Genomic DNA, 13,962 nt, shown 5'->3' on the forward strand with positions numbered 1-13,962 from the left:
AATATACTTTTGTGAGCCAAGGAGAAGTGCATATTTTTCATTTTTATACGGTTTCATGATATTTGCTATTACTATTATTGTTATTATTAATTTTTTTCTTCATTACGAAATTGTCATTTTCTTTGAAAATTAGGGAAATAAATCTTTTTTCCCACTGCACTTCAGTTGTCGGAATATTTGGTTGGGCTGAATCTAAAGCATGTGGACTTGACGTCATCCCCACCTTCCTCCAGTATCTCACTGGCAATCCCTCGTAAGTGTGGCACGCACCTTTTTCTTTGTTTTCGGAGCGCGTCGTGTACTATTACCACTACGTACCACACTATCGGGCGGTTGGCCTTCATGCTGAGTCTTCCTCCGCCGTCAACTCTACATCGTCGTAACCAAGCCTAACCAAACCTCCGTGCTCACTGGTACTTTGACGTCATGCGCGTTGGTCCAAGGTGCGTGGATAGCTACGTTGGATAGGATAGCTACGTCGTGGGCCGTTGGGCCGGTGTGCCGCTTGGATTTTACTAAAACTGTCCGTACCACACGGCTCCAAATTGCCCTGAATTGCAAATATACAGTCCAAACTCCCGCACCGCACAACTCTATCTACTCCTCGATCCTTCCGTTCACCATAGGGAATCTACAAACCCAGCATCCGTCCTCTCCACCGTAGCGGTCGCTCCTCGCAGCCCTGCGAAGTGTCCGCGTAAGCAGCAGGTTCATTTGTTCGTTGAGTTGGGGATTGAAATACAGATGGCGGCAGTGTGAGCGACCTGGCCGATGGGCCATGCCCTGTTTACAGGCTGCATTAGCGGAGGAGCGGTGCGCTTAGCGCGCTTGCCCCACATAGCCACATGGTAGGAGAGCTGAAGAAATCCAGACGACGTCTTGGAACACGGAAGAGAAAATCTTGCCGCGCACAAATCTGCAGATCGGACGAACGCACACGTAATGACGTCAGAGTTGAGCTCGCAGACAACAGCCGCATTCTAGCTTTCTTCGTCTCTGTTCTCAACTTTCTAGTTTTCTTTTCAGGGCTTCACATTACAGAACTGTGCATCGAGTCGTGCCGTACAGTACAGAGTAGGAGCAAAATTTCATTGCAGAGTTGCTGGCCCAGCTATTATAATATAAAAACCCTTCCTTTTTCATTATCTGGCCTTGTGGGTTGGAACTTGGAAGTAAACAAACATATCAAAGTATGTGTACCTGGCCTAGGAAGCATCTGCCGATCTGCACGGCGTATCCAATGATCCGGAGCGATGCGTACGGACGGTCGCCGCGCGTCGTGAAGCGCTCCGGAACCAAATCCAAACCCAACTGCTGACGAACTGTCACTCCAGCTCAGGTGAGGTCGTCACGCACTATATAGAACCGCAGAGTTGAAAACGTCCCAGGCGGCCTCGCTCGAGTAGCTGTTAGATACTAGTATAAATACAAAAACAATAGACACTTGCCTCTTCTTTACCTTTTCTTTTTTCATGTCAATTCGTCTTGGCTCGGATGGCTCCGGGTCCCTAGTCCCTACCAGCAGCCTGACTGATTGATCACGCTCCTATCAAATACTACTCCGAGTGGTTGGAATAATTAGGGTGTTTGATTTCTTAAGCTAAAATTTAGTTCTTCTTGTATCGAATCTTCGGATGCTAATTAGGAGGACTAAATATGAGCTAATTATAAAACTAATTACATAATTCGCGAGACGAATCTATTAAGGCTAATTAATTCATAATTACGACATATTTACTGTAGCATCACATTGTCAAATCATAGACTAATTAGGCTTAATAAATTCGTCTCACGAATTAGCCTCCATCTGTGCAATTGGTTTTGTAATTAGTCTACATTTAATACTTCTAATTAGCATGTAAACATTCAATGTGATAGGGACTAAATTTTAACTACCAAGCAGCAGGGCCCTAATCGGCTGCGGGCGGTTAGCTGTTATCGGGGGCGGCTGCTGATGGGATGGCTATCGATCGATCGAATTCCGGGTTCTAGAAGAAGCAGAGCAGATCAGCCACGCGCGCGCGCCGGGGCGGGACGGTGCCACCTGCCGTGCGTGCCCACGCTTATTATAGCACGACGGCTACGTGATTGATTGGTGCTACCCGGGGAGGGTCCGTCGCGCGCGCGCCATGTGGTCGGAGCCCCGAGCCCCGAGCCCCAGCGGCATGGGTGATTGGCTTCCGGCCCTGCAGCTGCGCGCGCGCGGGACAGGTCAAACCAAACCGAACTCGCGACGCCAACGCCCCCCGTACCGCGCCACGACACGCCACGTCCCCACCCTCAACCGTCCGTCGGCCTCAACGCGGCGAAGCAAAAACAGATGAGCAGCCAGAGCTAGCTGCCTCTGCGCCCCCGTCCGCACCCGCTTCCCTTAAAAGACTCCGGCACCCAACCCCCGCACTGCCTGATCACAGCAATCACAACTCGCCAAACCCCAACCGGAATTCCACTTGGGTTTGGTCAGCGATCAGCGCTGGCGGGATGGAGAAGAAGCTGTTGCTGCCGATGTCGGTGGCCGCGCACAAGCACGCGCACGGCGGCGGGGAGCGGATGTGGGCGCGGCCGTGGCGGTGGGCCAAGACCGCCTTCTTCCTCGCCGCCATGCTCGCCTCGCTCCTGCTCGTCTGCGCGCCGCCGCTGCTAGTCGTGCTCCTCGACCTCACCCTCCCGCCGGCGCTCCTCTCGGCGAGCCTCCGCGCCGGCGGCGCCGGCTACGCCTCGTTCGCGTCGGCGGTGCTGGCGCAGGCGCGCGCCTTCGACTTCTGGTCCTCGCTCGTCGACCTGCCCGCCGTCTCCGCCGCGCGGGCGATGCTCATCCTCTGTGAGTATCTCTCCAGCCACCAGATCGGTTTGCGAATTCGTCTTGATCCGTCCGTCCCCCGTTAGCTTGTTCGAGCTGAACTGACCGAGGTGCTCGACGCTTGTCGTGACAGGCGCGTACGTGGTGTGCGGCGGAGGCGGCGCGTACCTCTGGGTGGTCGTGGCGTGCGCGGCCGGGTCCGTGTCCTACGTGCTGGCCAAGGCAGCCGCCGTGCTCCCCCGCGGCGCCGCGCTTCAGGCGGCGGCGGACGCGCGCGCCGTGACCGCGGCCGGCCCGGAGGCCATGATCCTGCTCTCCCTGGCGCTCGCCGCCGCGCACCTCGCCGCGGCGTACCGGACCAGCTGCCGCGAGCGCCGGCGCATGCTCGTCTACAGGATCGACGTCGAAGGCGCGGTGAGTACCAGCCAGCACAACTAATTCCCCATCTCCCGACTCCCGCCCTGGGAATTGCACGCGCTTCTTGCCGAATACTTCACGTCTGCGCAACGCGGTAGAAGAAAAAAAACTTCTCTTTTACTCGCAAGTCACAAACAAAACAAAAATGGCGCGTAGTTGCAGTGCAGCCTCGCAGGCTCGAGCCCATGACTGGCATAGTGGACGGCATGATTCCCACGAATAATCCAGGCATTTTGCTGGGTACATGGACACCCAATCGCCTCTGCTTTCGGTGACAAAGAGGAGGATATCAGATTCTCGTGCATAGTCATTAACGCGTTGCATAGTTTAGGCCAAAAGGTTAAGACATGCTAATTGCATCCTGCCAGACTAGATACGGATATCTGCTGCATTTGCAAGCATCTTAAACTATGATCGATGCCTTATTCCAACTGGGTCATCCAGATAAACGCAACAGATATTTTAACATGTTATTTTTATTACTTAGGAGAAAATGTAAGACCTTTTTTACTGATCTAGCAGTTGATTTACCTATGCAGGTGAGGTTAAAAGGAGGCCATCAGACACCCAAAGGGCTGAAGCAGTTTAGCGTCTGACACTCTGTTCGATCTCCATTAGCATCCGCCACATCAAAATACACGTACGTAGACACCCGGAAGATGACTGGTTTCCTTTAGGCCCAAATTTTGGTTGAGTTCCTCTTCGTCACTCGTGTAATTACTGTCACTTTCGCAAGTGACCATACTGTAAATACGAAACAGCCGTGATAAGTTACATACCCGGCCTCCTGCGATGCAGAGCAGGACGAGCTGTGTTCAACGCCCGGTTTCTTTCTGCTTACCGTGTCCCGTATAATTGTTGCCGCTGCAGTGTCCTTGAAAGTAGAAGTTAACCCATTCAGAAGTTGTGCTAGTCAATGAACGCAAAAATTAAGGAATATAAAAGGCAAAGAAAAAGAAAAGAGAAAACACATGCTGGACTGTTCCATGCTGCACCAACAAATTCAGAGAAACTTGGTTTTCAATCAGTGAACGCAATAAAAAAAGAAAGAAAAACGCATGCTGGACAGGAAGAAAAGTTTTCCGTTTCAGATAAACTTTGTTTTCGCCAAAGAACTTTCAGGATGAGACGCGGCCCGGGTCAATGGCGTTCCACCGCCTTCTCCTAACATTTCAGACCAAAGCTAGGTCAGGACAAATAGTTAAGGAGACGGTCTTATTCTGAAAACCTGAATGCCCGGATTCTGGACGCTAGAGAAGTCGTATCTTTCGTCAGGCCAGCGGTCTGTGAGTTTTACAAGTTTATGAAACGGAGGGATTCATGGGCATCAGTTTGGACGTGCCACACTAATGGAGAAAGCACCTTCAGCCCCTTTAGAACCGGTGGTACAATCGATATTACTACTTCAGTACTGTAGTACTGAAGGGGACCTTTAGTAAAAGGTGGACCCGCAATCAATTTAGTACCGGTTGGTATAAATTGTTTATAACAACCGGTACTAAATTGGTTGCGTTGACGTGAAGAGCATTTAGCACTGGAGTTGGAGTGACCAGGGCATGCACGCCCAGCAGTGTTCGGACATGGCATGTTTTAGGACGTGCTGCCTACAGGGCTGCGAAGATAGCAGCAGAGCGAAGAGGAAGTGGCGCTCGATCGGTAAGCACGTCGCAACTGCGCTGGGATAAAAGGGATCCTGAAGGACACAATTTGATGAATGTTAAACAAGACAAGAAGGTTTGACCATACGCGGCAAGTGCGTGGAACGCGAAACTGATCTGACAATTTTTTTCACACTTGTGCTGTTAAAAAGTCTACAAACACAACGGTTTGGATCTAGAAGGATTTGGAGGCATGAAATGGGTAAACCCCCCCCCCCCACCCAAGCTTGTTTGGCGGGCCGGAACAGGAGAAGTGGTCTTTGTTGATGGACTAGTAGAGGAGGTCGGCCCAAGCCCAACAGTCTCTATCAGAAACATTTGGCCCACTATACATGGAACATGGATGGTGAATGCATCCTCGGAAATCCTATCTATCTTCCTAAAGATTTTTTCCATCTTACCCTTCGATGTTTGAGATTAGTGCAGGTTCCCTCCACCGTCCGATCTCTCAGGCTCAGGCACATAGATTTTTTTCTTTCCGTTCGTTTGATATCTCGACGGCTAGATCTAGCATGACGCATTTCTCACCCCGCTTGTGCCTTCCTGTCTTCACCCGCCGGGCCTCCTTCCGGTGCTGTCGACAGCAAGATCTGCTGCCGTCCATCCTCCTGCTGCCGTCTGCGGCCGCTGCAAAGGCCGCACCAGTCCGGCCTCCAGCCACCCTCCGTCCGGAAACCACCGCTGGCCTGAGCCGGCGCCCTCCCTCCGCTCCTCAGCTGGACAAAAAGCTCGTGGCTCGTTAGCTCGCTCGGCTCGGCTCGATGTAATTTTCTAACGAGGCGAGCTGGAGTTTTTGCTCGTTATTATAACGAGCGAGTTCGAGCCGGCTCGCGAGCTCAGCGAGCTGCGCACACCTTCAGCCTTAGCAGGCAGTGCTTGTGCCTAGAAGCGCAAACTACGGCCCAATAAGCCCAATATCCAGCTCCCTCGGCCAACTAGCCCAGACTCATCCATCCCCTCCAATGCTCCGAGCGCTCCGTCCCTCCCCCTGCCTGTCTCGCGCCGCCGCCGCAATAATGCTGATCCAATCCGCCGGTCCCCCGCTGCCCTCCCTCTCCGGCTCTCCCTCGCTCTGAGCCACTCCACACCTTGTTCCCATGCCTTGAAACCATCCCTCGCTTGTCCTCTTTGGTTCCGTCCGCCCTCTGCCGCAGATCTAGCGCCAGTTCATGGAGGAAGAGGACGAATAGCAGGCGATTGACTCCAACGCTGCAGGTATGGAATCTAGAAGCGATGGAGGAGAAGTCGTCCTCGTTGGCACGCATGGTGTCGGGCGCGGTGACAGATTCGGGAAGGCCGCCAGTGACCCTCCGATGACTCCAACCCTGCTGCTTGCCTACCTCCACTTGCTGTCATGTTAATCGAAAATCTAATGGCTTCAGTACGTTGTGATTTGCATTTTTCTTCGATTGGTAGCAACGTGTGTGCATCCAGTTCCTTCTTTATGCAATTTTTTTTGCTTCATCTTCTTGCTTTTTTTTTTTGTTTGTGCGCATATTGCTCTTGGCTCGCGAGCTAGACCGAGCCGAGCCGGCTTTTGTGCTCGTTGCGTGTCGAGCCGAGCCGAGCTAGCTCGTTTAGATAATGAGCTATTCCGAGCCGAGCCAGCTCGTTGTCCACCCCTAGCTCCTCCTTCCGTCCCTGTCACCTGACGGCAAGGTAAGCAGGGACATTCAAATGCAAGCAACAAGCATCGATGCTAGTAGGACATAGGTTTCGGTACAGACGCATTTGCTGGTGTTGGAACATTCAAGTGGTGCATAGTAGTATATCTTAGTTTAATTGCTGCTATCATTACATTCAACTCAATTTGAGCTCTCAATTTTTATTGTTTAATTGTTCCTCTCCAATGGACAGATGGATAGTAGTAGTTCATTATTGTTACTTTTTGTTGTTTAATTGCTGCTCACAAATGGATAGACGGATAGACCGATCCATCTTTTAGTTAATTTATTATATTTATAGGCATTTGATATTATTATAATATAATTTCTATTTAACAAACTTAAAAGATATTATTATAATATAATTTCTATATAAAGTCTATTTAACAAACTCAAATTCAATCTATTGTTATTATATCATCCATAGTGTCTTTCAGCAAATGTACATGGTTCTGTAGTTTCCCTCAGCAAAGTCAGTCTTTTTTAGTGGGTTATAGCAAATGCCACCTTTTAACGGTGTCCAGAAGCAAATTTTGCCTTTGTGTTACTACCAAACTTTCCAGGTATACAGTTACTACCAAGCTTTATTACATCAAAATATGTTCTGAACTTCTGATCATACCACGACGGAGCCTTTGTTGCCCATGCTGTCTTCTAGTGTTTTCTGGAGTTAGTGCTACTCTATCCTCAGCATATTGTTCTTCCTATTGTTTTTGAGTTTTCGTAAAAATTAAGGCCTTTCTTTCAATAAGAAACAAAAATAACATTCACACTATCAGATAACAGATAATTGCTTTGTACCAGATTTATCTGTATCGTTTAACTTACAAAATTGATGCCATCTTGGAGGGCATGTTCGTTCCTGCTATAAAAGGGCAAGGAACTGAGGAGCAGCAGAAGAAGTGGTTGCTACTGGCTTACAAGTTCCAAATAATTGGGTGCTATGCTCAGACTGAACTTGGTCACGGCTCAAATGTTCAAGGCCTTGAAAACAACTGCTACATTTGATCCAAAGACTGATGAATTTGTCATCCAGCAAAGTAAGTTTTTTATGAATAATCTGCTGCCGTATTGATTTATTATTTTCCTTTTCCTTTTTTAATGTTATTTTAGCCATTTATAATCTGCTGCCTTGGAAAAATATTATTGTAACTCAGATTAAATGATTGCAAATGTTATATGTAACTAGACATACATATGCTATCATCTTCAGTGCTTTTGTTAGCCGTATGAGCACATTCATGATCCCCTGCAGATTAAAAATAACAGTGTTAGGATGCTGCTTCTATATCTTATAGATCTGGTACTTTGTGGTTACATATCCTTTAATTTGCGCTGCCTGTATGCATGTTTTATTTTTTTTCTTAAGTTGACCAGTGCTTGGTGTTATTTTTCCAAGGTTCTTTAAGTAATACCAAACACACCAACTTTTTGCATATCGACCATAATTTCTTTTTTTTGGAACCACAACAATTTTAATCAATATTTTTCAACTCCTTTTAATGCTTTAAACATGAACTAAAATATACTGCTTTTCTTAAAGAAAAAAAGTTATGTAGAGTGCTGCACAATAGTTTTCTATGTTATCCAACATTTTCTTAAACACACCAACTTTTTCCATACTGACCATCATTTCTTAACGTACAACAACATTATCATATTTTTATACTGTAACCAACATTTTTTTATACAAAGGCCAACATATTTTTACGTAAACCAACATTTCCACTCAACTTGTTTTGGACTCATCACCAACATTTCTTGATAATTGTCAACATTTTTTACATACCCCAACCTTTTTAACTTTTTTCTGGTACACTCATCAACATTTTTCTTGATATTTGACCAATATTTTTTCACATATACAACCTTTTTTCCCTTTAACTTATTCTACACTCACGCCAACATTTCTTGATATTGGCCAACAATTTTTTCTACATAAATCAACATTTATTGATGTTTCTACAACATTTCTTTACACTAACCGACATTTTCTTGAGAATGAATCAACAATTTTTGACATGCACTAACACTTCTAGATATTGACAACATTTCTTTTTACATAAATCAACATTTTTTATGTTGCAGAACATTTTTCCACACTCTCCAACGATTTATTTGATATACACCAACATTTTTCTTGATACACCAACATTTCCTTTAAATAATTCAACAGTTATTGATGCTGCCAACATTTTTTGAGCATGTACCAATATATTCTTAAAGTTGTTTTTAAACTCTTACCAACATTTAATAATCTGTTCAACTTATTTTTGAACACATCTCCAACATTTCCTTTATATTTCTCAACATTTTTTCCTAAATCAACATTTATTGATTATTGCTCAACATTTTCCACAATCTATCTGGACACATAGCACCATTTCTTAATATTGTCCAACATTTCATTGACATACTAACATTTTCCTTTAACTTATTCTGGACACGTAGCACCATTTCTTAATATTGACCAACAATTTATCCTACATTCACCAACATTTGCATTTCCTTTACATAATTCAACATTTTTTTAGCATATACCAATGTATTCTTAAATTGTTTGCCCAACATTTTTTTACATCCTCCAACATTTTCCCAATAATAGCCAACTTTTTTGGGCATACACCCAACATGAATCAGGAACCACAATTTGTAGGCTAGGGTAGTGTGATCCTGATGCAATAGTCATTTTTGAAACATAAGCTACTTATTTATCATGAATACAATAGTTGTTACATCGTTTTAAACAAAGTTTTACCATAACAACTAGTAAATGTTTTCAACATTTCTAATTGCATGTTCACCTTTTATGATGAATGTTGGAAACTAACATTTTTTAATTACCACTACATACAAAGGTCCAACAATTTCATAGAAATAGGTTCAACTGTTCTGAATTCAATCCTCGTATTGTTTAATAATTTTTTACCATTAGGTTCATCAGTTTTAGAAATTTAACCTTTTACTGCTCAACAATTATCTTGTCAAAGTCATTATGATGTTCAATATTTGTAATAATTTCTTTTTCACATCCCAACATTTTGTAAAACTTACTACATGTTCACCTTTTATGATGAATGTTTCCAACAAGTTTCTAACTTTTTTTAGTTACCACTACATATGAAGCTTCAACAACTTGACAGAAATAGGTTCAATTGATTTGAATTCAACCTCGCACTGTTCAATAATTTTTCACCATTAGGCTCAACAATTTTGGAAATTTAACCTCTTACTATTCAACAATTATCTTGTCAAAGTCATTATGATCTTCAACATTTCTAATAATTCCTTTTTCACATCCTAATATTTCTAAAGCTTACTATAATTCTATGTTTATTATTAACAGGTGTTCCAGTTCTTCACGAGGAGATGATTCATTTTAGGGTGGTTGATGTTTCTTAGTTGAAGATCGAATAGCCTTGAAGTTTACTTAGTTAATTATTACTGATTTGTTAGTTCTCAAATTTCTGTAATAGCAAATTCTTTCTTGACTTGTGTTTTTATGGTTGGGCATATCTTGCTGATCACATGTAAAAATTATATATTGTATATTAGACTTCATACGTTAAGTTGCAAGTGCCCACCCGTGTATCCCACTTTAAACCAAGTGCCCACCCGTGTATCCCACTGTATCCCACTTTAAACCACGTGCTAGCAAAAAAGTCAAAAAAAATGCAGCAGTGAGTTAAGAACTAGTGTCACGCGGGAAAAAAAACACCCTCAAAAAGCCCTCAAAAAAGTCCGACGCTGCCATATGTCCGACATGGCATGGAAAAATTAATTAGTCCGACGTAGCGTTGGAATGAAACTGCTATAACTGCTATATGTCCGACGCTGCGTGGGAAAATTAATTAGTCCGACGCGGTGTTGAACACGCTGCGTGGGAAAATTAATTAGTCCGACACGGTGTTGGAACGGAACATGTCCGACGCTGCGTGGGAAAATTAATTAGTCCGACGTGGCGTTAGAACGGAACGGGAAAATTAATTAGTCTTCTGCTGGGCTTGCTAGGCTTTATAGTTTAATCCCTTAACCATCTAGCAACTAGCTTAACCATCTAGCAACTAGCTTTTATAAGGAGTTGTATACTTCTGAGAGGATCAATAACATGAAGGTTACTGCAGTAATGAACAACTTACTTGCAGCCTTTTCAGAGAAGGAAGTCAAAGAAACTTTGTTTCATATGTTTCCGACAAAATTACCGAGCCTGATGGTTTTCCGGCACACTTTTTCCAGCAGCATTGGGACTTATGTGGAACTGAAGTTACCTCAATGGTGTTGAGGATTTTGAGAGGGGAGGACGCTACATCAATAAATGATATTTTTATTGTCCTAATCCTCAAGGTGGCAGATCCAGAGGAGTTGGGCCAGTTTAGGCCTATAAGTCTTTGTGACGTTCTATATAAGATCACCTCGAAAGTTGATTGCAAATAGGCTGAAGCAAATGTTGCCTGAGGTTATATCAGAAGAGCAGTTTGCATTTATACTTGGACGTCTTATTACAGACAACATAATCTCGGCATATGAATGTTTGCATTTTATAAAGTGGAAATGGCCTCGTGAATCGAGATGTTGTGCTTTGAAGTTGGACATGAGGAAAGCTTATGACCGAGTATCTGCGAGCGATCATGCTCTGATTGGGCTTCCACCAATGTTGAGTTGAGACAGTGATGCGCCTGGTAACTATTATCTCCTTTTCAGTTCTTTTTAACGGTGATAGACTTGACAATTTAAATTTCAGTTCTTTTTAACGGTGATAGACTTGACAATTTTAAACCGTCGAGGGATATCTGACAAGGAGATCCTATCTCTCCGTATCTGTTTCTGTTGGCAGCAGAGGGCCTTTCGTGCCTGCTAAAAGTTAGGAATCAGTCGTCCGTACTCAATGGGATTAAAGTGGCGCCATCGGCTCCAGTGGTGTTCACCTACTCTTCGCAGATGACAGCCTGCTATTTTTCAGAGCTAATAGGGAAACTGCAGAGGAGATCAAGGAGATACTCAACATTTACTGTCAAAGCTTCTGGACAGAGGATTAATATGGACAAGTCCTCAATCCATTTTGTGAAGGGCTGCAAAGAGTCTCTTCGTGAGGTGATCAAGAGAGTACTTGATGTCCATAATGAATCTCTGAGTGAAAAAAATATCTGGGCATGCCGATAGACGTGGGTGTTTCCACTAACTGGGCTTTCAAATACATTAAAGATCGTGTGTGGAAAAAGGTCCAGGGTTGGCTGGAGCAGTGCTTGTCGTCGGTGGCAAGGATGTACTGATTAAATCAGTTGCGCAGGCTATACCTACTTATTTGATGTGCTGCTTTAAGCTCCCTATAGGTTTATGCCATCACATCAATGGTTTATTGAGGAACTTCTGGTAGAGTAAGGATGGAAAAAGGAGAACGTGTTGGATCGCTTGGGATGAGATGACCAAACCAAAGTGCATGGGCGGCCTGGGCTTCAAGGATATTGGGCTGTTTAATCTTGTGTTACTGGCGATCCTCATGGATGAGAGCTTGTTAAGTGCACGAATTTTAAAAGTAGTTTACTTCCTAAATGTGGATTTCTTATATGCTAATCCGGGGTCTTCTCCCTCTCGGATACGGCGATCCATACTTGATGGTAGGGAAGTTCTGGAGCGGGGATTAATTAGGAGGATCGGAACCGGAGAATCAACACATATATGGAATATGAATTGGACTCCGGGAGCAAATTATCTTCGCCCCATTAGGATGGACTTGACAGATCCTCCACAGATGGTTAGCGAGCTGATAGATCACACGATGACCTCATAGGATGTCCAAAAGCTTCATGCTGTTTTCTGTCCGTCTGATGTTGAGGCGATTTTTGAATATACCCCTTTGCACTCGGAGAAAGGGGATTTCTAGGCATGGCACCATGAAAAGAGGTGTATTTTTTGCACTTGGAGACAAGGGGATTTCTGGGCATGGCACCATGATAAGAGGTGTATTTTCTCAGTTTGTTCAGCTTACAGGCTGTTGGTTGTAAACAAAGAACGAGCTATAGTGTATCTAGAGAATATTGCTGGGAGATCATATTTAAGGTACGAGGAAAATGAATGGAAGTCGCTATGGCAGATTAAGGTACCATCAAAGATACATGTGTTCTTGTGGAGGCTTGCTCATCACTCCTTACTGTCAGGTGATGTACTACACTATAGGAACATGGCTACTCGAAGCACCTGTTCGATCTGTGGTGTGCCTATTCTTGGAAGCACTCATTGATAGAGTGCAATATGGTGAAATGCGTGTGGGCTCTGGAACATGAGGAAATTAGACAGCTGATGAGTGAAACTCAGGAGACTAAGCCTAGGGGATGGTTAGCGGCTATTATCAGCTCGCTAAAGCATGAGGATCTGACGAGGATGGTGGTCACTCTTTGGGCCATCTGGTATGCTCGCAGGAAGGCGATCCACGAGAGCTCTTTTCAGAGTCCTTTATCTACTTACTATTTTGTGAACAATTTTATAGCTGACCTGGAGATGATCAAGACGGTGTAGGCGACGTCGGTGAGACGTACCCAAGGTGTCCCACCTCGGTAGATCCCTCCACCACCGGACCTTGATAAAATCAATGTCGATGTAGCCACTTCGAAGAATTCAAGCGAGGCAGTGGTGGTTGCCATTGCTAGGGACGTTGCAGGAAACTTTCTGGGAGCGTCTGCGCTGGTGATTCGTGGACTCTCAGATGCAGAGATCGTCGAGGCTATTGCATGCAGGGAAGGCCTGACGTTGGCGAGTGACCTCATGGTTCAACACTTCAGGCTAGCCTCGGACAATGTTAATGTGATCAGAGGAATTAAGGAGGTAGAAATGACCTCTCATGACCATATCATCAGGAAGATAAAGGCTACAACAGCGCAGTTTGGCATTGCTGATTTTGTTCATGAAAATAGGCGTTCCAATGTGAATGCTCACACCATTGCAAGGAGTGCGATTTATGCTGAGTTTGGTAGGCAAGTTTGGCTGTTAAATCCGTCTCAAGGTGTTTGTAACTCTTATAATTCTGTTTATGAATAAAGAGTTAGGCACTCCTCAAAAAAAAAAAGTAGACACATAGGAGCCTCATGCATCCTCTAGGATTCATTCCCATCTAGCTTTATAAAAGCTGGATTCCACAATTTGGAGGGGAAACAAACGTACCCATATAGATTGTGATTGCTAGATTCTATAATTCGTGAAGAATCGATCCAAACATGGTCATAGACTTGAGCTGCTGTAAATTGAATCACAGGTGCCGAGAATCAGATTTCTCTCGGATCCGAGGTGGAAGTACCCCAAAACAAAAACAGTACATGTCGGCAATCCGAACTGTTTAGAGCAACTTCAAGAGTATGCTAAAAAATTCTTCTCTAAAATGAGATATTGGGGGTACGCTAAAAAATTCCTCCCTCCCAAAACGTATCAGCCC

At 44.7% G+C, this 13,962-nt stretch overlaps 1 protein-coding gene across 5 annotated transcripts; it reads left to right on the top strand.

Moving 5' to 3' along the window:
• Positions 1-2,318: 2,318 nt before the first annotated feature.
• On the top strand, positions 2,319-10,142 carry LOC117837065 (uncharacterized). Of its 5 annotated transcripts, none has more exons than XM_072290759.1 (5): positions 2,319-2,821; positions 2,934-3,214; positions 3,757-7,208; positions 7,344-7,579; positions 9,886-10,142. In XM_072290759.1, the coding sequence occupies exons 1-3, from the start codon at positions 2,482-2,484 to the stop codon at positions 3,811-3,813; spliced, it is 678 nt and encodes a 225-aa protein (XP_072146860.1). In that variant the 5' UTR covers positions 2,319-2,481; the 3' UTR covers positions 3,814-7,208; positions 7,344-7,579; positions 9,886-10,142. The 5 variants fall into 5 exon arrangements, with proteins under 5 accessions (XP_072146860.1, XP_072146861.1, XP_072146862.1 ...); XM_072290760.1 differs by having other exon boundaries at positions 7,389-7,579; XM_072290761.1 differs by having other exon boundaries at positions 3,757-6,090.
• Positions 10,143-13,962: the final 3,820 nt, after the last annotated feature.

This window comes from Setaria viridis, chromosome 9 (assembly GCF_005286985.2).
Source record: "Setaria viridis chromosome 9, Setaria_viridis_v4.0, whole genome shotgun sequence".
Taxonomy (NCBI): Eukaryota; Viridiplantae; Streptophyta; class Magnoliopsida; order Poales; family Poaceae; genus Setaria; species Setaria viridis.

Bases quoted from the DNA above. Each gene is read 5' to 3' on its own strand.
- LOC117837065 (XM_034716635.2), top strand. From the start codon at position 2,482: ATGGAGAAGAAGCTGTTGCTGCCGATGTCGGTGGCCGCGCACAAGCAC. The intron at 2,822-2,933 runs GTGAGTATCTCT...TTGTCGTGACAG, and splicing joins GCGGGCGATGCTCATCCTCT to GCGCGTACGTGGTGTGCGGC. The intron at 3,215-3,756 runs GTGAGTACCAGC...TTACCTATGCAG, and splicing joins GGATCGACGTCGAAGGCGCG to GTGAGGTTAAAAGGAGGCCA.